This window comes from Athene noctua, chromosome 1 (assembly GCF_965140245.1).
Source record: "Athene noctua chromosome 1, bAthNoc1.hap1.1, whole genome shotgun sequence".
Lineage (NCBI taxonomy): Eukaryota > Metazoa > Chordata > Aves > Strigiformes > Strigidae > Athene > Athene noctua.
Window position 1 is genome coordinate 88796922 of NC_134037.1, and position 23751 is coordinate 88820672.

Consider the following 23751-nt stretch of genomic DNA (forward strand, 5'->3'; position numbering starts at 1 on the left):
TTTTTATGTCTTCTTTTACATTAACTTTATTAAAGGATAGAGTACCTGAAAATCAAAAGAGATAATGTGAGTTCTAAGATGACTGGGCATTAAGAGTAAGTGCTGAGAGAAGATTAATAGGTCAGAAATGGGTCAGGTTTTTGTTAAAAACTAGCATTGCTCAGAAGTGAGTGATGGCTGGCATACTGAACAGAGAACCATGTTCTTAAATATAATGCTGGGGGAGGGTGGTGGTGGTATTTATATTTTATAAGCTATAACCAAGCAGAGAAAAAGACTGAAAAGGACTGTGAAAACCATTACAGTGGAGAAAAAAAGTTGATTTCCCAATTTCAGTCAAGATGATGTGAACTTGCAAAAGATAGATAAAGTGAAGGCAGAAATACATATCTAGAATTTGTTCTTTGACTTGAACTGCTATTCCCCTTTCCATTTGGAAGTAAGGAGCTATTAACATTTGTAACCAGCAGCATTATACTCTGAGGCACATCTTCTGAATTCTACCTAGCAAATGCTTAACTGTCATGATTTTTTTTTTCAGCTTATTTTGCCTATGAGAAAAAAAAATATTTTCAGTTAGTTATTTATGCATCATATCAATTTATAGATTATAAACATGTAAAAATAAATGTTGGAAAGCTTGCCATTTTTCTAGTTGTATCAGTTTCTCCAATAAAAGATGTTACCTTATAAGCCTTGTCTCACAAGTGAAATTTCTGTTCATTTATACCTAAATGTTTCATATGCAGTAGTCCTAGGAGAGATTAACTCTCCAAAGAGTTCAGGGCTAAATGAATAAAATAGCTATGATTTTAGGTTTCTGAAAGTCAAGAAAAGTTTTGAGAGTGTGGAATTTTGTTTTGATTTAAATTATTAATAACTGTTAACTCTTAATTAAAACTTTTCAGGGTATTTTGGACTGGTAGTTACAAATGACTGTGGCATTACTTTGGAGAAATGTAAAATAAACATGTTGTCTTATACTCTGGATAAAGTGGCTGTGAATCATGATGAAGGACTGTCTCTCCAAGCATGTATGCTCTGTGGCTGATCTAGAGGCCGTTTTCTTGGTTCGCTTGGTCTTACGGTAGAACCGAGAGATCCTACTTTGTTGAACATTGCATAAAGCCATACTACTTGGGTTACTACTCTGTCTTTTCTAGTTAGTAATATACATTGCTTAAAGAGAAGAGAAATTAAATCCTCATCTCTGTTTGTACATTCGCAATTGAAAGAAAGAAGTAATAAGTGAGTTGCCTGAGGTCCTATGGTGTGAACTAGAAGTATTGTTATCTAAAACCAAGCCCATATTTTCTGATTCCCAATCCAGTTGTCATCTCTCAGCTGCAAATCTCTCAAGCTTCTCTTCTGGCATATTGGAACTGTTCAGCTGTATCAGAGAGATATGTCGTTTGTGATTGGAAAGTTTTTGATTTTTATGAAGTGAGCTGAATCAAATTAAAAAAAAAAATTAAAAAGGAATAGAAGAAAAAAAATATTGAAAATGAGAAAAGACCATTACTGTATCACCCTCCAGTAAGTCAATTAGTTCTTGAAAGGCTTTGTAAAAATATTTGTATTTATCTGGAAAGAGAGGTTTTCTGGTGGGTTTTTTTGGTGGGTTTTTTGGTTTGTTTGTTTTTTCTTTTTTTCTCCAGAATGATGAGTGTTGTTATTTATTTTTCACACTTGTTCAGAAGCCATAGAATCATGGAATAGTTTGGGTTGGAAGGGATCTTCAAGATCATCTAGCTCCAACCCCCCTGCCATGGTCAGGGACACCTTCCACTAGACCAGGTTGCTCAAAGCCCCGTCCAGCCTGGCCTGAACACTGCCAGGGGGAGCATCTGCAGCCTCTCTGGGCAACCTGTTCCAGTGTCTCACCACCCTCACAGTAAAAAATTTCTTCCTTATTTCTAATCTAAATCTACCCTCTGTCAGTTTAAAACCGTTACCCCTCATCCGATCACTACTCTCCCTGATAAAGAGTCCCTCCACACCTTCCCTGTAGCCCCCTTTAAGTACTGGGAGGCTGCTCTAAGGTCTCCCTGGAGCCTTCTCCAGGCTGAACAACCCCAACTCTCTCAGCCTGTCCTCATAAGGGACATGCTCCAGCCCCCTCATCATCTCTATGGCCTCCTCTGGACCCACTTGAGCAGGTCCATGTCCTTATGCCTGGGGACCCCAGAGCTGGAGCTGAAGCCATTGGTCTTTCTTTAATCACTGCTTTATGCTGACTCAGTTTGCTGAGTTTTTGCTTCATTTACTCAGATATTTTTTTTAGTTGTGTTGCTGTTATGGAGGTAGACCAAAGTGTCTTCACACAGAAAATAAACTTGAACAAACTTTAATTTGTAACCAAATCCAAACAGCCAAAACCAGCAAGACAACAGTGGTAACCAATAACCTTTATGAAACTCTAGGTTTGGTGTATGAGCTGGGTAAGTTATTACTATATAGCAACACTGAGGGATAGCACATAAGAATGATGGCTCCAAAGTGTGCACACACTCACTCACTGAAGGGGAAACCTCTCAGTCAAGGGTACCCAAAAGATGTACAAACTCACCCAGAGGGGTTGAGGGCTCACTCAAGGATATGCAGAAGAAGTATTCACTTACCAAGGTGAAGGTGAGGGCACTCAATCCTGGGAAGTTTCCTTGGGTGGTGTCCCAGTCCCAGGGGAGGGCTTCTGATTGCAGGCCCTCTGCTCTGAGAACCACTCCAAGGGGTCTCCAGTGGGGTCACTGTTTTATAGCCTGGTTGGCTCTAAACTGTGGTCATAAATGGTCAGCGTTCTACAAACTTCTCTCGACTGAGGCATTTTGTTGGCTGAGGGCCTCATCTGTCAACCAGGAGTCCCACCTCCATTTTCCCATCATGGGGTGCAGGTGGTGTATGATGGCCTGTACCCAGCCAGGTTGTGTACATGACAGCAACCATGGTGTGCTGACACAGGTGCAAAAGTAAGGGTGTGAAAGAGACAGCGGCGGCCGTGGTAAAAGCCCTAAGCCCCTGGTAGGGGTGTGTGTGTGTGTGTGCTCCTGCCACAGCTATGCATTGCCTTACCATGTGTGGTAGCATTATTGCATTATTAGAATTCAAAAATACTGGCTTTGATGCCCAGTCCTGCACAGTGTATGGAAAAGAGCATGAGCTTCAGGTTCATTGAAAAGTATCAAGGCTGTGTATGCCAGGAAATATTTTAGGGTCAAGTATATTATTACTTGTGCTGCTGCAGACTCCTAATGTATTGACAGGCTAAGATATTATTTATAGCTGCTTCTTTGAAAATGTAGTAAATATTTCTTCTGCAAATTGTGACATACAGTAGTTGTTTTGGCTGTTTGCATTAGGTAATTGCTTCCTGTGCCTGAATTTAGATCCAATAGTAAAGCTAGAGAGATGCTGAATGCTTTTATTTCTCCCATTCTTTTGCAAATTTAAAATATCAGTCAGTAGATACTTTCTTTAATGTTGTTTATTGTGGCTAATGCTGTGATTTTTTTTTTTAGAGCGTGCTAGTGAAAGCATCTATCAACTGAAATATGCCTTGGAGGAAAGACACTTTGCAAAGGGTGAGGGTGAAGTTGGATTTGACCAGTCCTCTGTCAACAGGTACAATGATGACAGTGGGCACTGTCAGAATCGGCAGGAACAGCAGCACAGTCATGCAGGTAAGATTAGGCTGAAAGCAAAAAGTTTAAAATTGTTAGAAATTATACTAATTTCAGTGAAAAAATGAATTTTTTTTGTTTATAATATTTTTATCTCTTCCTAGTTAATCAACTTAAAATTTTTTTGCAACATCAAGAAAGAACGGAAAGTGAAGCCTCTCTGTCAAGGAGGAAGATGTCATTCTCTGTATGTTTTTTCTTGGATTTTTTATGTTGTTTGAATGAATGTCATGCATGATGAGATCAATTTTCTAGTATCCAGGAAGAAAAACAATGACCAAATATTTTTTTTTTTATTTTGAAATATAGGAGATTCTTGAGGCTATGGCCAGAATTGGTATGTTATGACTATAGCGGAAGAAAAAGAAATCTATAATACAGGATTTAGACTTTTCTTCTCTTTTGTTAACCATGCAGTGGGGGTTGCAGTCCACAATGCTTTCAGCTTTCTCATCTTTTACTTTCCACCAAAAGTTCATCCTTTATGTTTTGGAAACTGTTGGGATGAACTATATGGACAAATTTCTGTAAAAGCAGTCTCTGTTTTCCACTGATTGTACTTTAGTATTCTCAAAGGCCTTTTTATGCTGAAACTATGTTCTTTATTTAGAGGATTAGAGATATTCACGTTACAACAGGTTTTGTAGCTCTGCCAAAATGCAGTGGTCTCTGTCAAAGTTAGTTTACATCCTTAGATGGGCTTCTCAGATTTATCCTTCTTGCAGCAGAACTGCACCAAGTATACATGCAATGCACAGTTCAGTTACAGAGCAACTACTAGATACTAGTATCCCTATAGGAAAATAATTCAAAGGCATTGTTCCAGTTTTATCTTTTGGTGGCCTCCACTGACTCTTTTTGGCTTATACTAAGCAAGACAAACAGTTCTTTGCTGTCAAAGCTGAGGTAGCAGCAGAACAATCTAAGGCCTATATTCTTGCTGTGTTGCTTTGAGCCTGTGTCATGACCCTAGCTCTACTGTTCTGACACTGAGAAACTATTTAAAGTTCAACTTTTCTGAGTTTTCTAAAATCCATGAGTCTGATTGTCCTGCCAGGTACCTTTGCCTCATAATGGTGCAGGATAGAATTAGTGTTTTGTAGCTCAAGGGAACGGTGCATCATGGGTTGATCTTTACATGACATGAATCAGTATCAATTTGTATTTAGCCTTTGGAGGGGAGGGAAAGCATCTTTTAATCTATCTTTGACAAATTTTTCTACTTGTATTGGAGAACTTCTAGTAGAGCGGAAAAATTCAGAAAATGGATAGTTTTTCTAAGAAACATATGATAGTGCTTTCAGGGAGTGAATTAAAAGATGGAGGAATAAACAGGTGGGAATTTACTGTATTGATAGGGCATTGTCCCAATTTTTCCTCTTGGACGTTTCCAATGGGAGGGATTCTGTGAAGTGGTGGCCTTTCTCTCCATTTCAACTGTTCTCCATCTGCTTGCTAACCAGGATGTGATTGTGTTTTGAAGACAGCTCAATTTGTAAAGCTCAAAAAATGTGGAAGTACAAAAGTGGACACACCAAAAAAACCCAAACCCTTATAAAATACGAGTTTGTCTGATGGTTTGCTGGACACTGCAGAAATGCTTCTTGTATAACAAGAATCAGATTCCCCAAAGATCAAGGAAAACAAGCTTAGATTATGAGTAACCTTAACCTTTTGCTTTGAATTATGCTAAAATACCTGATGACTACTGAGTAGTAGATGACTGCATGTGTCTATAGCTAAATGAAATATTTCACAGAAGCTATACTGTTTAGTAAATTTTACATTTCATATGTATAAATAACATTGTCTTAACAAAATTTCCATCTCTTGCTCACTGATAAAAGTTGTAAGAGACATCAAACGCGTACGTCTTTTTTTTTATTACACCCAGATTGTTGGGCAGAGATTTTCCTTTTGCTCTCTACCTCATCACCTGAGGTCAAGGCTCAGCAAGATTGCTTCATACAACGGCAGTTCTACAAGCCAGCTCTTGGCAGACCTAACTGCATCCAGCCTGGCTTCCTGACACTGTTCTTATAGCTGGAGTTCCTGTGACCAATTCTCATTGTTTCTTGCCAGTTTACAGGGCAGCAGATTACAGACTACTAGCAGGAGTGTCTCTAATTCTGGTGTTTAGAGGTTTGGAATTTGAGGCTTTCTGGAAAAGTACAAGGTGGGCCAAATTATTTAGGATGTTGGCAAAGCTATTTGTCACCATAAAGAATACTGGCCTCTAAAGCTGCCAAGCATTTGTATTGTATAAATCCTTGTGTTTATATGGTAGGCTTTTCAATATTAAGAATGCAAATGTGAATAGCATTTCTGAGACTCAGGCATAAACATTTGGTAATTCATACTGATCAGATGTGTTTTTCAGTTCTGATTTTAATATTTGGCCTACTTTAAATATATGCCTCCCCAACCTCTGTTCTTTCACCCTATAACATGTTAAAATTAATCAAAATTCCCAAATTATTTTATAATTAATTGATAACAAGTATGTAGTAAAAAATGTAAAAATAGATAGATCACAAATGATCTACCAGGTATTCACCCCATGAAATGGCACACAGAGGCTTCTAAATAAAGAAATATCCCAGTGGCAGTGCTGTGAATTAATAAGTTGTGGTAAGAAATCCACTGTTCTTTTTCTGTTGGGAAAATATATTGTATTATATATTATTTTCCTTTCAGTAAAACTATTTTGCACTTTTGTATATATTATACCGATATTTCTCAAGTTTCTCAGGTTAAACATTAGCACTGTCTTTCAGTGAAAAATAATTTGAATAGAAATGGAGTTTTTCACATTTTTCAAACACAGCTGTGGTGTAATCTTTTCAGGGAGGCAGCTGAAGGTCTCAGCTGCAAGGTGTCTATTACACTTTCAGAAAAGAGGGAAGGATGAATAGGAGACAGAGGAACAGAACGACTTACAAATATTATTCACTCTGTGTTATTTTTTTTAATTTTTATAATTTTATAAAGTAGTTGAGATTAACAGACTGTAAAGCAAGGTGAATTCTGAGTCAATAGAACATGGAACTTACATGCACTGAGCCAGGTGGAATACATTGCAAATTCAGTCTCTTCTCTAGATGTTTTTCTGGATGGTTCTGCAAAACCCGCCATTTTTCTCTGCAGTCGTAGTTCCAGATTTCTCAAGAGTCATCTCCCTTTAATATGGCCAATACTTACATTGTGTGTAATACTTACATTGTGTGTAATTTGACAGGAAGGCTTTTTAGAAACCTCCTCACCCTGGTTAGTAGATTTTATCTTTAAAGGTTGGACAGAGAATCTTAATACCTTGTTGAGGAAAAAAAATTCAATTATTGTCGGAACCTATAGATAAGATAACTAGTGGATGTAATAGCTAGCAATTAGTAGCTTGGTTTGGATTTTGTGAATGGTGATTGTTTCAAAAAATCATATTAAAGACAAAGATGTAGGTTTCTGAATCCTTTAGGAGATGAAGGAGATTTAGGTGTACAACTGTTCAGTTAGGTCCTGAAAATGAGTTCTATGATCTTTAAGACTTTAAGTATATTTGAGAAGCATATTGTGGAATATATTTGCACAAAAAGGAGTGTTTCTGACCCGAGATCACAGATGTTAGAATTGTATCAGTTTCAAAACTAGCTAGGGACCATCATAAAGATGCTTGTTTTCATCCAGAATATTGAACTAATGCTAGAAATGTACTTATTGTTCCTCTGAGAGGACCCCATTAACAACTCTGTGTGAATTTTGTATCTTACCAGGAAAGAATACAAACAAGGGAGATTTAACCTTTTATAGATGTGAGTAAAACTGTTCAGTAAGTTGGTGAAAAATGCAGACGTCTTTTCTATAAGAGGATATATCTTCTCCTTAGAGACATGTCCCAGTTTGGTTGTCTTAATTATTTAAAAAAACTTCAAAACATTGAAAAAGGCTTGCACTGATATACTTTCTTTTAGGTTCAGGAATTAAAATAGTTCATATACGTCTACTAGCATTAGACTGTACTTAGTTCTTTCAGTGGATGAAATTTGCAATAGTGTGATATCAAAATAAGGTAGCGAAGCAATACTGAAATACATAAAGAGGATGCGTGAGGATCTGATAGTAGCTGATTTATTTAAATTTTAGAGTAGACACTCCATTAAATATTTTTGTGGTTATTCAAATGCAGTTTCATTGCAGACTAACATCTTTATTCTTAGTACTGTTGCTCCATTAAAATGATTTTAAAGATTTTTATATTTCATTAGAACTAAATAAATTCTTATACTAGAAAAAATATTTGTTATGCTCTAAATAAGTCCTTCTTATTAGATTGGCACGAACTGTTTGTTGCTAATAGGAGCAAAGAGAGGCTGTAGTTTTCAGGAAACTATTTAATTTATGATTTTAAGGGCATTTTAGTAGTATTTATTTACATTCTTTACTGTATTCTTAAGAGTAAATGCTGTAAACTTAGAGCAATTGTGTTTTTCACATTTTGTAAAAAGTTTAACCCCTGTTTAAATCTTGCTCAGCAAGGCAGAGATGTAATTGTTTATCTTGAATGGGCAACGATTCCCTTCATTACCTTCTTTAACTAGTTATTTGTGAGGCTGTCAAAAGTTTTACCTATTTATAGGGTCTTTGGAAAGGTTTTTTGGAATTTTCTTTAAAATACTAATAAAGTTCTTTGATAAACATCATATCTATTACACATTTTCCTGTGTTTTTATGGAGGTATTAAAATTGCAGACATTGTGTTTCTGCAGCAGTTTTTAATGAAGATTTAGAGGAGTTGTCTTTGCACGCCCATAACTCATTGAAATTCAAGGGATTTTTGTATTCATTTCACAGAGAAGAAAATACCCCCTTATGTTTGTTTAAAATGGATTATACACTTTAAATAGCAGTATGAATTTTGTTTACAAATAAGTTTGTGAGTATGATTTAATCCTGCTTTATAGATATGCTTAATCAAGCAGCTGTATGTTTTGACAGAAGTGACATATTTACTTTTTGTATTGAAGAATTTAGGTTCTGACTGTTTCTCCTCTCCTCATGATCTCATACTTGATGACTTTTTATTGAGTGTATATAGTATTCTATGTGCAAGCAACATCTTATTACAATAAATGGAAAACCAGAAAATAACACATGCTATTCTTTACTTCCTTCAGAAACTCCCAGAAGATGCCACTGGAGACTTACCAGCCCTTTCTGATCTCATTCCTATAATAAATGATCAGTCACAGTACATTAACCATTTAGAAGCAGAAGTGAAGTTTTGCAAGGTATTTAATATATTTCACCTACTAAAACTCTGGTCCCCTAAATATGGAGAATTGCTTTTAAAACAGCTTACACTTTGTTTTGAGATTGATTGTTGTAATGACCAAAACTGAGCCAAATGTAGTTCAGTAGATACTGAGCCTTACCATGCGTCTTGGTGCCTGCGTAGTGCTTAAGGGCCTTCAAAGATATTTGTATGTGCTGTCACAAATACAAATAAACATTTTTTTTAAGAAGTTCTAGGGAAATTCAAGATACAAAAATAAAAAATCTTTCTTCTGAGTTCTTATTCTCTCGAAAAGGGTTGAAATAGTTGAGAATATTAATCTAGACTTCTGGTCTCTAGATGTATTTAAATGTTGATAGCTGTTTCAGGGAGCCTTATACATGCAGTTCCTGTATCCTCTAGGAGGAATTGTCTGGGATGAAAGATAGAGTACAAGTAGTTGTACTTGAAAATGAGGAACTCCATCAGAAACTGAAATTCTTAACTGCGGAACATATGCTGAGAGAACAAACTCTTCTAGATGCCTCAGTAAGTTTTTATTTTTCTGTTGTTTTAATTGGTGTTCAGGGACCTGATTCTTTTTAAGGAAGGCTAGATAAATGGTTATCCGCAAACTGAATTTTAGTCAAAATTTTATGAGAGTTTGTAATTATCATAACTATCATAGGTTGCTAACCTAATTAACTTGTTTATTGTTCCTTATATTCTACTGTAATAAAAATTATAAGATTCAGTACCTATTAACATTTGTTTAAAAAAAACCAGCCTACATAATTATAACTGAAGCATTCATACTTTTATTTTAGGCAAATACTCAGAACTCCTGGCCTATAGGTAGTAATGACTGTATCATGCATCAGCCTGTCACATCATCACCAGCACATAACAAAGATCAGGCTTTTGTTACAGCAGCTGTTGCAGAAGTGGGAAAATGGCCTGTAGAACTGGTTGGTATTAACTTTTCAGAATCATACCTTTGCAAAACCTTTCGGTGCTTTTGTTGTTGCTGAAGTTCTGATGATTAATTTTGTAACAGATATACAGGAGGAGTTGTGGTTGACTGAACCTTAATCTGAGGTCAAATTTTATTCTCTCAAACCTCATCTTCTCATTATACTCTAATTAATATTATTGCCCAGTTGGACACAGATAACAGGTTGTATCTGCAGATGTTGACTTCCCAGAGATAAGTCATTTTAAGAATGTCCTGTCAGTGACAATGTACAGTACAGCGGCTCCACTGTACTTTGGAGATTCTTAGCAGTAACACAACACACAAGCAGGTAGGAACTAGCTGGTGTAATTTAGGTAGCCCTCCATGCAAACTCTTGCAATGAGTCTTTCTGCACCTGGAACAGCACAAGCTCAGTAAGGTACAAAAGTAGCTTTGTAAAGGCTGTTTTCCCTAAGCTGAATTACACGTTTTGTGCTTTTATAGATACAGAGGAGCCCTAGTGATTCAGAAATTATGTTGTAACTATCCTGTATTTTTAGTTTGGGAAGATATTCTTAATTTTTTTACTCTAAATTAATGGAGTAGCATTGTTTTCTTCAGGTAAAAACATGGTTAAATGCATTTTTTTACTTTTTTTAATCCATGTGCTGTGGAATTTAAAAGGTAATTTTATTCCTCAAGATAATTGTATGTATTTATTAATTTTTTCCTAGTAAAATATATTTTTGTGGTTTTGTGCATCATCTAGAACTGAAAACCTCTTCAGTGATTCCTAATGTCTGCAGTTGTTGGAAAGCTGTTTTTTACAATAATTGCACTTTTACTTCATCTGCCCTATTTAAAACAAGAGAATCATATTGATTGTGACTTCTTTCTAAGCATAACAGTGAGCTAAATTTCTGTTTCTTTATCTGGTTTGTTATCACCATTGTATTTAAGACTGGTACACTTGATGTATATACCTAGTTCTTCAGCAAGTAATAAGAGTAACTCACTGTATTATAAACAGCCTGTCTACTTGAAATTCTTCAGAATTCATCTTCTATTTCTGCTGACTTGTGGGAGAGTAAGAGCAAACTCGAGACAAGATGATCAATTTGTGTAAATCACTGTAGAGGGATGCAGTTGGAACTGAAGCACTTTACCATATGAAGATCTGGCAAGATGTGTAGAAATAAGGAAATGGGAAAGTTGTTCCTTTTGTAGACTTTCACAAGTGTGAAATATTTAGATTTCTCTGACACTAGTTTTTGAGCAGGTTTATATCTTCAGGGGAAAAGAATGAATGTGGCTAGATTTATTTGTCAAGACAATATTATGAAGAAAGCAAAAGACACTTATTTTCTCCCATCTTTTCTAAAGGAGAATCTAAAACTTCTTTATCAAGAAAAAGTCAATATCCTTGATGCTCAAATACAATCTTTAAGGTAAAGAGAAATATTTTTTTTTCTTAAAATTATTGTTAATTAATTGTCACTTCATAACAACATGAACTGCTCTTAATTTGAATTTAAGTAAGAGAATGCCTCAATATTTAAATATTGTGTTCTCCAAGTGTCCCTGAAAGCTGGTTTTATGTGATTTTTTCTCAAATATAAATGTAGCAATACATAAATTTTATAAATTCGAATGAATTATTGTATTTATAGAAATTACAACTTTAAAGAAGCATCACATCTTTTAAGGTAGATCAATGAAAAAAAAAAAAAGTTAAAATTTTAACTTGTGTGAGCTCTTCCATGATTAGCTTTCTTCTACTAATATTTTATATTGCAAGTTTTAAAAATCTCAAGCATTGTACTAGTTTAGGCCACATAACGATTCTGGAGCAGGAAAACATAGGTTTGAAGCATGCAGGCAGTGTTTCCAGTCATGTAACCTGCATATCTTTAAACTCAAAAATATTTGAAAATAAGTCCTCATGTACTCAAACTGTTGAAGGTTTGTATAGGTAGCAAATTATGGAGAAAACAGAAGTATAGGCAAACACACTTTAGGATCTGGTTTTTAGGAATAAACTTTCCCCTGTACACCTGCATTCATGGTACTGCTGCTGAAGCTGTTTAATTAAGTTTTTCTCTAAATCAATTGTGGTTTCATATATCTGAAAACTCTAAACTTTTGTGTGTTTGTGTGTGTAGAAAGAGTTACTGATAGGGAGACAAGTTTAAATATGCCCTCTGCAGTGGTTAAATCTTAAACATGCAAAGCCAATTGTGCCAGTGACAGTAAAGGGGGATCTTAAATTCTGGCTGTGTAATCCAATTTTAAATTTTTTTATTTTATTATTCCCCATTTGGCTTGATATGTTATATATACTGAGAAATAAATATTGGAGGCTTAAATAGGCTGAAAATTTCCACAAGTACCTTATTCGACCTCTTGATTTTCCTAAGGGACATGATCTTTCAAACTGTAAGTTCTGCAATGCTCTTGAGTATTTGCTAAATTTTGATTAAACTGAGAAATTGTATTCCTTTCAGTGGGACTATCCTTGTTTGTAACTCTGAGCATGAATTTACATAGGACTCGCTGATTTCTGTAAGATTTCCCAACAATAGGTCTGTTGTACCATGACTGTCTTAAGGATATATGCAGAGCAAATAGTGGATTATATTTAATAGACCAACTACTAAAATTGGAAAAAGTGCACAGAAGATTTCCCAGATGGAAATAAGCATGCATGCAGTGTATATATCATGTGCACAGTAAATCCAATGCAACCAGAATGTGTCAGACTTACTATGTGTATGCTGCCCAGATGGCCTGCATAACAAACCAAAAGCTTTGGATTCGTTGCACAATTTGTCAAATTGATCTATATGTGCACAGTGTGCGTTTGTCTGGAACTTCCTGATGTCAGCATTCCTACCACTTAAGCTCTTCCTGGCCTGACAGATGCTTGGAAATTCTGGAGAAAATTCTTCAGAGCACCTGGTAAAAATTTTGAAGATGAATGAAAAACTTAACCTGTTTCTGTGGAGATGTGGTTGACCTCAAGTTTGTGTGTATTGCTGGATCAGAGTGAATGTGCTGAATACATCTGGATTTTGTCTAGGGAGCATAGGAGAATTATATTGTAACTTTACAGTTAATTTGAGAGTAGAGAAGAAATGTGAAGTTAGTGGTATTATTAGTAAGAACACCAGAAAAAAATGTTAAATAGGATATTGAAATATTTGCACAGCTGATAGTGTTTCTTTTACTCTTTTTCAGACAAGGTGTAAGCCTACAAGTTTTATATAATAATTGCTGTGCAACTTCACTGTTTTCTGATACTACAGTAGGAAGGAACAAACTAATATAATTTTGTTTTGTCTACTAATAATTTTGATTGGACCATTCATCTACTATTTTTCTGTTAAAGCCTTCCTTACCCTACCGAAATATGTATGGTAGTGTTCATTACAGGGATTTGTAGGTTCATTACAGTTCTTTGTAGATTACATCTCTAAATATATATTGCTTATATTTCTAAGTTGTAGAAATGTTTGATTGCACAGATAATATTTTTTATTTCTTTTTTCTAGAAAAGACCTTTCAGAATCTCAGAAGACATGCAGAGATTTGGAAGGAAGGCTAAAACACCAGAAGTCACTTGTTTCAGCCGCAAATTCTAACCGGGTTGGTGGTCTGTGTCTGAAATGTGCGCAACACGAGGCAGTTCTTGCACAGACTCATTCTAATGTTCACATGCAGACCATTGAGAGGGTGACAAAGTAGGTTGGGGTAGTAAGGGGAGTATTTACTTTCTTGTTGAAAGTACAGTTGCTTACATTAAACCATATAAGTGTCAATATGTTGGGTTGCATTCATGGAGAGATGTGCACTTTCGGAACAATGGACTCCCAAGTTGTAGTTATAATGCTAAAATCAATGGCAGAATAGGAGTGTAGGTCCCAGCCACTTTGAAGTCCATGGTAGTTTTGCTCCTTATTTCAACTGGGAAAGAATGTTAGTCATTATCTTGTAATTATGATACCTTGGGCTGTCCAGATAATCAGACTGTTGATAGTCTTTTTCCTGCGCTTTTTGTACAAACAAACCCTTCACTCTGCCAGAACAGATATTATAGAAGACTGTGTATTTTGATTGACTATTTCCTGGAAAAGTTCCTTATCTTTCTGCAGTTGTAAGTCCCTCTAGCTCCACTAGAACTTTGGGGAACTTTTAGGATAAATCAGCAGTGTAATACATTTTTTTTTTCCCCTTGAATTTACTTGGTAGGACGGGTGTTTGGGATAGGATGCATTGCTCCTCCCTAACTACAATAAGTCAGGGGAAAAAAATTCCTTTGGATGAAAATTCTTTGCTGCAGCCTTTTTCTAAATGTAGCTTTTATTTAAATGATTTTTAAAAAACAGCTATACAGGCTAAATATAATATATAATTCAGAAATCCCAACAGCATTCAAATGTTTTTTTTCTTAAGAAATTATGCTGGTCAATCATCTTCAAAAATCTCTCCCTTTCTACTTGCTAGTCATAATAATAGGATACTGCAGCTTTCTCCAAGTTTGTTAAGCAGACATCTATTTATTGTCAGTTATCTGAAACTTCTTAGGATTTCTGAAGTTTTAGAATGAGTCTTCTGGAGATGAGGTCGTGGGTTGATTAGAAGCAAGAAGTTACAAGGGACATAGTACATATAGTCTGTCAAATGGATATTATCTCTATGCATTGGATGGCTGTTTCCAGGATTTATGGATTTTTCTATTGTCAAATCCAAGTGTTCTCTGGGAAAGTTCTCTGTTGCTGAAAAGTCATGTGTCAAAGTATTTTATAAGAAAATTACTTATTTTTAATAATAAGTAACAAACTGTAAATCAGTACATTTTTGTCATCTCGTATTATAGTGCAGTTTGAAAAAAAATATTTGAGATGACCTATTTATCTTAAGCTATTATTTCAGTTTGAGTTTTAACAAAATGTGAAAGCTACATCTTCCTGTGATGCAGCTTATAGAAACAAAAATATTTCAGTAGGGATTTTCAAAGGGACTTTGTCCAAATCTTGTTGAAACAGAAATTCAAAACATGACTTAGTTCTCTGGCAAATACAACTGTGTTACCATTCCACACAACATGAAGAAAAAAAACCAACAAACCCAAACACAACAGGTTTCAGCCAGAATCTCTAGTTGCACCTGAAATATAGACAATTATACTCTTCATTTAAAAGCTTTCAACACATCAAAATAATTAAAAGGTGAAGTTAAATATTACAGTTTTACCAACTGTGCTTCACCATTTGGTATAGATCTCAGTTTCTTAACAAAAGTTCAGAGGGGATGTAGAATTCAAAAGTTTTACTGTTTAGTTCCAGTTTGCAGCGAAGGGCTATTGATTTTCATTTTGTATACTTTGTGATTTGAATTACTTGAATTTGAACCTAATCCTTCCTTTTATGTTTTTCTCCCTATTTTACATTTAATGACACCGTAGTTTCATATCATTTTAATCTTTTTTTCTGTGAAAAAACATGGCTTTTTTGTCGGGTTTTTTTTTTTTTTTTAGCATGGATCCCCATTTAGTAATGCCAACAGAATGTTGCTCAGCTTCAATATATTTGTAACTTGAGCTCTGCTGTCATTACTGGCAGTTTCCCTAATGATCCATCTTTCTCAAGTGAAGGACTGGTCATCAAGCAAATGATATTTTTAATATCTGCCAAGCTAGCAGTATGCTGGTTTTCACTCCATGCTGGTTTTAGTCTTGCTTCACTTACCACCCTTATGTCTTTTATCTGTTAACGGTTTATATTTGATATACCTGTTGGTTTGGGTTTTTTTCTCTTGAGAAAAGATGTAGAAGAAATATCTGGTTTTTTCTTTATACGCAGAGAAAGAGATGACTTGATGGATGCACTTGTTTCGCTGAGACAAAACATGAAAGAGATGCATCAAAGAGAATCTAATGCTTGTGAGCAAGTTAAACAAGCTGTGCAAATGGCAGAAGAGGCCAATTTAGAAAAAACACAGGTAAATTCATCAAGAAACGAGAGCTTTTCAGTATTCAGATCTACTTCAAATGTTAATTAGTTTTCATAAGTTCTTTATCACATATTTACATGGTGTTGTGGATTGAAAAGGATTGCTCTGTGCGACTGATTCTGTGCAGTAACATGAACTCTCTGTATTTGAGTTCTGAAATTCTCATCAAGGCTGTAGGATGAGTTGCATTCTTAGGCCATCATTTACATTCTGATGTACTTTCACAGCTAGGTGATAGAAATTGAATGGTAGAATTTTCAAAGACATTTATGACATGGAGGATATTTTTCATATCACATTTCTGAGCTACTCTGGAGAGAATACTTAAAATGCTTACAAACAACTCTTTTGCCTCAGATGAGTTCCGTGCAAGAACTGATTAGCTAACAGAACTCTTTGAAGATGAGAGTCCTGCCTGATACTACCTACAGGAAGCTTTTGGTGCTATATAAATAATGATAAAACCAGTTTTGATCTAATGCTCGTGTTAACCCTAGCTACTGTGTACAGTCAACCGATATTGACCTAAATTATTTCCTTGATATTTAGTGACATCTACTGTGTTATTAGTGAATTACTGTGGAATTGAGAGAGGTTTGTTTTGTTGAAATGCTGTTGTTTTAAATAGTGGACAAGATCAATGTAATTGTTCTGTTGATCAAATTGGTATTATTCATCCAGTGCTGTAAGAGGGGGGGGTGTGTGTAGCATCTTAACTATAAACAGTGGGTGAAAAATACCAGGGTTTGAAATCCTAGCTACTTGTTAAATTTAACTTGAGTATTACAGTGCCTTGTTTTTTAGTTAACAAAGAAAGAATCCTTCTGAGCTCACTGTTCATCTGTCACATCCTGTCCTTGAGGGGTTAAATTTTTAACTGCTTACTTGTTTACTTTTTTTGGGGTGGGTTCTACATCTGTCTAATAAAAATCTCACTTACAGCTATTTAAAACTGCACAAAATACTTTTCCTTGTCTGTGCAATAAAGTGAAGTTATCTGATCTTTTTTCATTTCGTTTTGGAAATCTTTATTGTAATATTTTAAAAAATCAACTTAAATTCTTATTCAGTGTAGCTCATGTTAGAAATGTGGTCTAAGAATAAAATTTAGTAAGATGAATTAGTAGAACCTTTAAATAAAATGGCTCTTCATACCTATGCTATTTCTGCCACATAAAAGAAAGGAGCTCTGTAGGGTCTCTACTGGCCACCGTCTTCACTCAGCAAGGAAATGTGAAGTGCTGTCTGTTTGTATACAAGACTGAATAGAAGTCTGTTTTTTCCATGTTCAAAACTTGTTGTAATAGGAAGGAATGGGAAGAAATCTTTTACTCATGCTGCATTTTTAGTATTTTTACATGTACTGGTATTTCTCTTGATAAGTAGAAACCATCCTTTATTTTTCTAGTCCTATTCTACTCTTAAGGTAAAGTGCTGTTTTTCTTTGTAATTATCATGGAATCCAATAGAACAGTCCACATAAGAAAAGCAAGGAGTTAACACATTGGTCTTCCAAATGCTATAATTGCAATTTCATCACCCTGTTGATAGAAAGTCTAACCTCAGGTGCTTATAATTGAAAACTGATGTTTTTTCCTGTCTTTTTGTAGTTTGTCGCCTCTTTGCTGTTAAGTAGAGCAGGGAGGAGATCTGATAAGGTTAAACTTCCATAGTTGAAGCAAATCCAGAAATGTATTTTCAACATAAATATCATAGAATAATTGTTTGAACTGCTCATTGTGTATTCAAAACAGTGGAGCTAACAATACACATTTCTTTTAGAGTTGCATTGTTTTACATGTCTACCAAACTACAGCAGTCTTATGCAGACAATTGTATACTGATGATACATTCCTACAGAAAAGGATTCAAGGCAACAGAGGTGTTCCCTCACCAAGGTAGACTTGTGATAGGAAAGAGACCTTGAAGAGGATCCTGCAGAATTGACGTAAACCTAATGGACACTCTTAGAGCATTCTTTAAAAATGATGGTTCCCTTATGAACAGCCCAACACTAAGGAAATTATGTATAGGGGACTGGCTTTGAGTGAAAGAAAAATGAGCAGTTAAAAAAAAAAAATTTGAAAATAACGGGTAATAAGGGAGGATTCCTAAAAGGAGGTTACTTTAGCTTCCTTGAAATAGGATATGCTAAATATCAGTGAAATGGTGAAATGATATCTGCTTTACTCGTGGGCTAGCAAGCTGCCTTTAGGGTGCTTTGAATACTTTAATTCACTTTTAATGGAGTAGTGTATTTCTGATTTAAACTGACCTAACAGTCAACTCCTGTCCCTTTGGCAGGGATACATCAGCATATTTTTTTATAGCTATTTTTTTTTCTAGTTTATTTAGAAGATAGTTTCTACTGTGCTTCTTGAATATGAACTGATGTTTCTCCTATTTTGATAGAAAATACATCTATGACCTGTGTTTTAGCACTTCAAATTAAGCAGGGCATTTATGAGTTTTCAGTAGAATTAGTCTTTATTTGACAAACCTGAAGCTAAAAAAAAAAAAAAAAAACAGTATCTTTGTTTACTTTTCAGGATTCTTTTTAGCCTTCTGCACTCAGTAGTTCACTTCAGGGGGAGAACAAATGGAAGTGCATACATTACTTGTTTGTTTTTCCTTCAGCTGTTCAGTTAGGCAGTAACCACAGTGTTTACAAGGAGTCAGATACTGAAGGGTGATTCTAGTGATGTACATTCAGGAATTTTAAATTCAAAGCAAATAATCATCTTGGTTTTAGAAGAACAGATGCTTCTTTGGAAAATATACTTTGAAAACTACTTCCATCTTTGCCATGATTCCTAGAAGCAATTAGATTTCTAAATTACAGTAGGGCATGTATATACTTACAAACATATACATCTGTTTTCAATTTGTTAGTCCTATTCTAGATGTTAACACAATAAGGTATGTATAAACATCATAATAACCAGGTAAAAAGACAAAAAAATGTCCTTTCTTATAGCAAATTGGTTTCTCTGAAGGCATTAGATAAATGCCATGTTTGTTTAAAATGTTAAGTTTCTTCCACTTAAAAAAATAGTTTTTTTCTAGGCTCTAGTCCAGTGTGAGCAACTGAAAAGCGAGATGGAACGGCAGAAGAATCGTCTTGAAAAGGAGTTAGCTGCCCAGCTAAATATGAGGACTGATGAAAAAGAAGCACTGCGGGAAGAAATGAAGAAGGAAAGGGAGGGCTTGGCAGCAATGGTATGAGTTGGATTTTTTTCTCTTTGAGTATTACAACAAGCATATTGTCCTCTTTAAACTTTCTGTTTGCTTGTCTGTCATTTTGTTTCAGTTTTGATTTGAGAGCTCAGTAAATCACCTCCACCATTGCTTCAAAACAGTGGTAGATAAGCAATCCTTTGAGTCTGAACAACTGGATTTTACGCTGTATCACTAGATATGAACTAAGTTGTTGATGTTATGCACTTTATTTTAGTTTGCATAATAGTTTCTAATGCACTTTCTCAAAGTGGGAAAGGGTTAAGTAATATGTGATGCAAGGTTTGTACCTAGCTTCTTATAAAGATTATTATTTAGGTTGCCAAATCAAGCATTCAGAAGTTAACACATGACAAATTTAGGGGGGTTTGCTACTTTATGCTTACATATACATATACATATATATTAGTGTTACAATATTGTAATTGCATTATAATATGGTATTCTTCAGAGTGGTCTTATCATATGCTTAATTTGCCCACCTGCAGAAATGGGTTGGAATCACTTTTCTCACTTTTACTGATGTTTATAAACTCTCTAAGACAGAATCTGTCTCATCATCAATACTGTGACCATTGCAACAGAGCCTTGATAGCCTTGTTTTAGACTTCCAGTTGCCAGTAAAATTTGAGTATAAAGTATAAGAGTTTTCTGCCAATGCAATCTACAGAGGAAACCTGTTAACCTTGCTAACAGCAGTAAGCCTATGAGAAAGAAATAGGAAGAAGAGTAGAGAGAGAAATGCTCCATGAATTAGTCATTTTCATGCTTGTTTGCAACCTCTTCAACCAGGTTTGGAAAAAATGTAGTGGATTTCTCTTTTGATTGCAGGCTTTTTCCATATTTTTAGGTTCTTTTTAGAAATAAACCATGAAGTTTATAAAATCTGGAGAGCATAGACTGAACAGTATAAACTAAGTGTTTAAAAAAGAGGAGGTTCTTTAGTAGTGGTGTTGCTTGTGAAATGGTTGGAAAACTGCTAGCATAAACAGGGAATCAAGGTGATAGGGTTGTATTTCTGGTATTATGAGATGGTGGAATAATGTTCTGGAGCTGCTACAGGAAGTCAAAGTCACACTTTGACTCCAGATCCAGGTATTAAACCAGGAATTAAGCACAGTGGTAGGGGCTAAGTGATATTTAAGAAAGTGAACTGTTGTAAGTGATCAGCAGAAATCTGTTGCCAGGGAAACTGAAATTTTAAAAATTAACCTTACACTGGAGACAATGAGGCATTATTAAGCAATTCCTTGTTTGAGTCCTTGCTATCTATTGGAATTTATCACTCATGCATTTAGTTGTTTGATTACAGATTTGCTTTAGAGCAGGGTATGCACTCCAAAACACACCCTATTAGACAAACATTTAATACTTTTTCTTTTTTTTTTTGTAGAATAATTCAATCCATGGCATCACATTACTTTGTATTTCACTACCCACTGAGATGAGTTTTACTGGAACTGATTCTCACTTTGAGTGGTTGTGGTCCTCTTTTTAAATCCTATGTATATTAAACAACATATAGCAACATTATGATGATATCATGCTTGGTAGTTAAAGCATATGGGATGACTTTATAGTAATCTATGATCTATAGGCACAATTTACGCCTGTGTATGATTAACTACTTTTATGCTTCAGGATTATGAGATGGTAGAAATGGTATACTGTGCATCAAGCCAACCTCTATGTGAATATTTTAATGCTTACATTATGAAGTGATTTGTTTGAAGGGGAGAATTGACATGATACATAAATCAGGTAGATTTATAGTGAGTGAAAAATAGTTATGAATATATAATCCTCTAGGTTTGCTTTGAATTCCTGTAAATTAACCTAGAACTGTCAGACACCATTATTTCCACTTATATTAGTAAGCTTCGGGGCTAAATAGCTGAAGGGTCACTGTATCTGTTTTATTGCTACATTTTTACTATTCAGCAACATTTGATCTGAATTACATTAGAATTTTTAATATACTGTATATGGTTTTTGTACAACATCACGCTTTGATCTGTAGTGCTGAAATGTTTTCTGAACTTGAAAATTAATTTAAGATCTGTGATGCAACTGTCTTGCAATGACAGTTTTCTTTAGCTGGGGAAACATGATTTGGTTTAAATCAATCTATATGAAGATGGATAAGAAGGTGCTAAACAATACTCTTACAGCTGCAGGACTGAGGCAACCACTGCTTCTGACACTTTGTCCGTACTAACAAGTCCTGGAGACTAATCTGGTTGATTAAAAGTTTCAAATAAGCTACTGTATGATAAAATAATTCAAGATAATGAACCTATTGTTAAAATTTAGCCATATTCTGTTATATGTTATTATATATGTTATTGTGTGTGTATATGATTATATTATATATTTATTCTATTTTTAATGCTATGAATTTTAGCTACATAAAGCTGCTTTCAGGGAGAAAGTCCCACAAGATTTAGATCACATCATTACATTGTTCTTGGGCTTTTTGCAGGTGACAGCCATGTCTGAGAATGTGGCCATGTTGGAAGCTCAGGTAGAGAGAATTACAAGGGAAAAGAACTCTCTAGTAAACCAGCTAGAAGAATCACAACATCAGCTTGCATCTCATGAAGTGGAGATGAATAAGGTAGGCACATTTATAAATGGGTATTGAGCTTTGTTTTCCTTATCATTGTGATCTGAAAGATGAGAATTTTTTTCTTTCTGCATTTTCCTCTGTATTGGCAAAGAACATGTGATAAATGTAAACATCATTTGAGTATCTCAGAGACACAGTTTTACAAGTAAAATGATAACTTGTTCAGTCTGCCAAGTCACCATTTGATGCAAACATTAACCTTCTACCTTGCAGAATATGCAGATCACTATTTACAACTGCAATCCAGTGTTCCATTAAAAATTGCATTTGGTATGAATGAGACAACATAGTATTCAACCCTGTCCTGTAATTGTTACCTCTGGGACATGCAGTGCTGAAATAAAGGGAGCTGTATCAAATCACTGTTTTTCAAGTACTTTGCTGTGGAATTTCTATGTGGTGTAGTGCTTTATTCATTAATATTGATGGTATGCCTTTTATAAAAAGATCTTTCTTTCAGTTCAGTCTACCTATGTATGTGTATCACTTCTGGGTGCTTTATTTTGCACATTTCTCAATCTGTTAGAGCCTTAATGTGGGTCATAACATGAGAAAGAAAAAACTACTGTCACATAAAATTTATTCTGGGAAATGACACATGTTGAAGTGATTATTTTTATGAGCTTAGTTTCATCATTCACCTGTTACAGAAGCAACTTCAACTTCCTGAAGATGAGGGGATGCTAAATTTCTGTAGAATAGAAATTTGAGAGTTCAAATTTGTTACAGCCTCTTGAAATATCTATAAACCTTACCAGTAATTGTTGAGACAATCCTACCTCCCCTGTTGTTAATTGCAAGGTTTTGGGGAGCAATTTATTCTTAGAGAGGTTTTCAACAATTCCTGTCTTCCTCTGCTGCCTCTGCTCATAGAAATAGGTGAAAGTATTATAGAAAATTTACAGCAGAAAGTAATCCAAACTTACTAGAAAAATTAATTCCATTTCAGCCAAAAGACAAATGAGGGAGCATTTTAAGAATGTCAAAGTGGTTTGATTTACCATTTCTGCAACACACTTGGTTTTTCAGACAGGGTTCACAGATGACTAACACCATGTACAGGGCCGGGGAAGGGGGTAGCAAGGTAGTATGTATAAAGATCCATTGGTCTAGGAAGAATAATTTTATAGCCTACTGATTTGAAGCAGTCTCTCAGGAGAGTGATGCTGTGGATCCTGACTCTTCTTCCATTAATGTTAATCAATACAAAGTTGAATAGGTGGCCACCTTACAGTAGTCTATCCTGTGTTTTTATTGCACTGTCCTGAGAGATTGGAAAACTGCATTTGTACCCCTGTTCTGAATTGAGAGGTCAGACACCCTGGAGGAACATCCTATCATTGAGCTGTCAGGACTGTGTGCATCACCCTGACCTTTTTCATTGGCTATGTTAAGTGACATCTGTGTCTGCTCATGAGTCTGACTCCTTGTTTTCAAACTCAGTTTGCTGTTACTAAAAACAACAAATAGCAATATTTTTCCTTTTGAGTTTTATTTGAAATATTTTTTTCTGCATGCATCAGAAGTCAAGGGAAAAAGGTTTGGAGTGAGAACCCTTCTCTTTCATTCTGAACTATAAGGAGACTGAAAAATTCATTATTAGGAGAGCACCATCTGCTGATTTTTTTGCGTTACTCACTTTGTATGATGAATGTGGTAGCTGAAGGCGAGAATGGCTGTATCTTTTTTATTTTACCTGTAGGAAGTGACATACTGCACTTGTTACATCCTTCATATAAAGGAAGGAGGAGGTAGAAAGACAGGGTTGGCAATCTATGCAGTTGCATTTTAGGATTTTTTAGTTGCATATGATATTTAAGCATTTAAAAAAAAATGTTTTAGAACTTTGCCATTCCTCAGAGCATTTGCTACCTTGTGTTATTTGCAACAGGACTACATTCACAAGCTGTCCTTTGAATTTCTAAGTGATGCTGCTTCTTAAAGTTATGACAGTTGGTTTTGTTTTTTCCTAAGT

At 35.2% G+C, this 23751-nt stretch overlaps 1 protein-coding gene across 3 annotated transcripts in view; it reads left to right on the plus strand.

Moving 5' to 3' along the window:
- SDCCAG8 (SHH signaling and ciliogenesis regulator SDCCAG8) overlaps positions 1-23751 on the plus strand; it is a 123300-nt gene that overhangs the window by 12881 nt on the left and 86668 nt on the right. For 2 of the 3 annotated variants that reach the window (XM_074896852.1, XM_074896853.1), the window contains exons 2-11: positions 3516-3677; positions 3782-3864; positions 8846-8959; positions 9367-9492; positions 9771-9911; positions 11282-11346; positions 13450-13638; positions 15760-15898; positions 18977-19129; positions 21630-21764. In XM_074896852.1, the coding sequence (XP_074752953.1) occupies positions 3516-3677; positions 3782-3864; positions 8846-8959; positions 9367-9492; positions 9771-9911; positions 11282-11346; positions 13450-13638; positions 15760-15898; positions 18977-19129; positions 21630-21764 (1307 nt within the window). The remainder of the gene's footprint in view (positions 1-3515; positions 3678-3781; positions 3865-8845; positions 8960-9366; positions 9493-9770; positions 9912-11281; positions 11347-13449; positions 13639-15759; positions 15899-18976; positions 19130-21629; positions 21765-23751) is intronic. The other variant, XM_074896854.1, reaches the window with a different exon arrangement.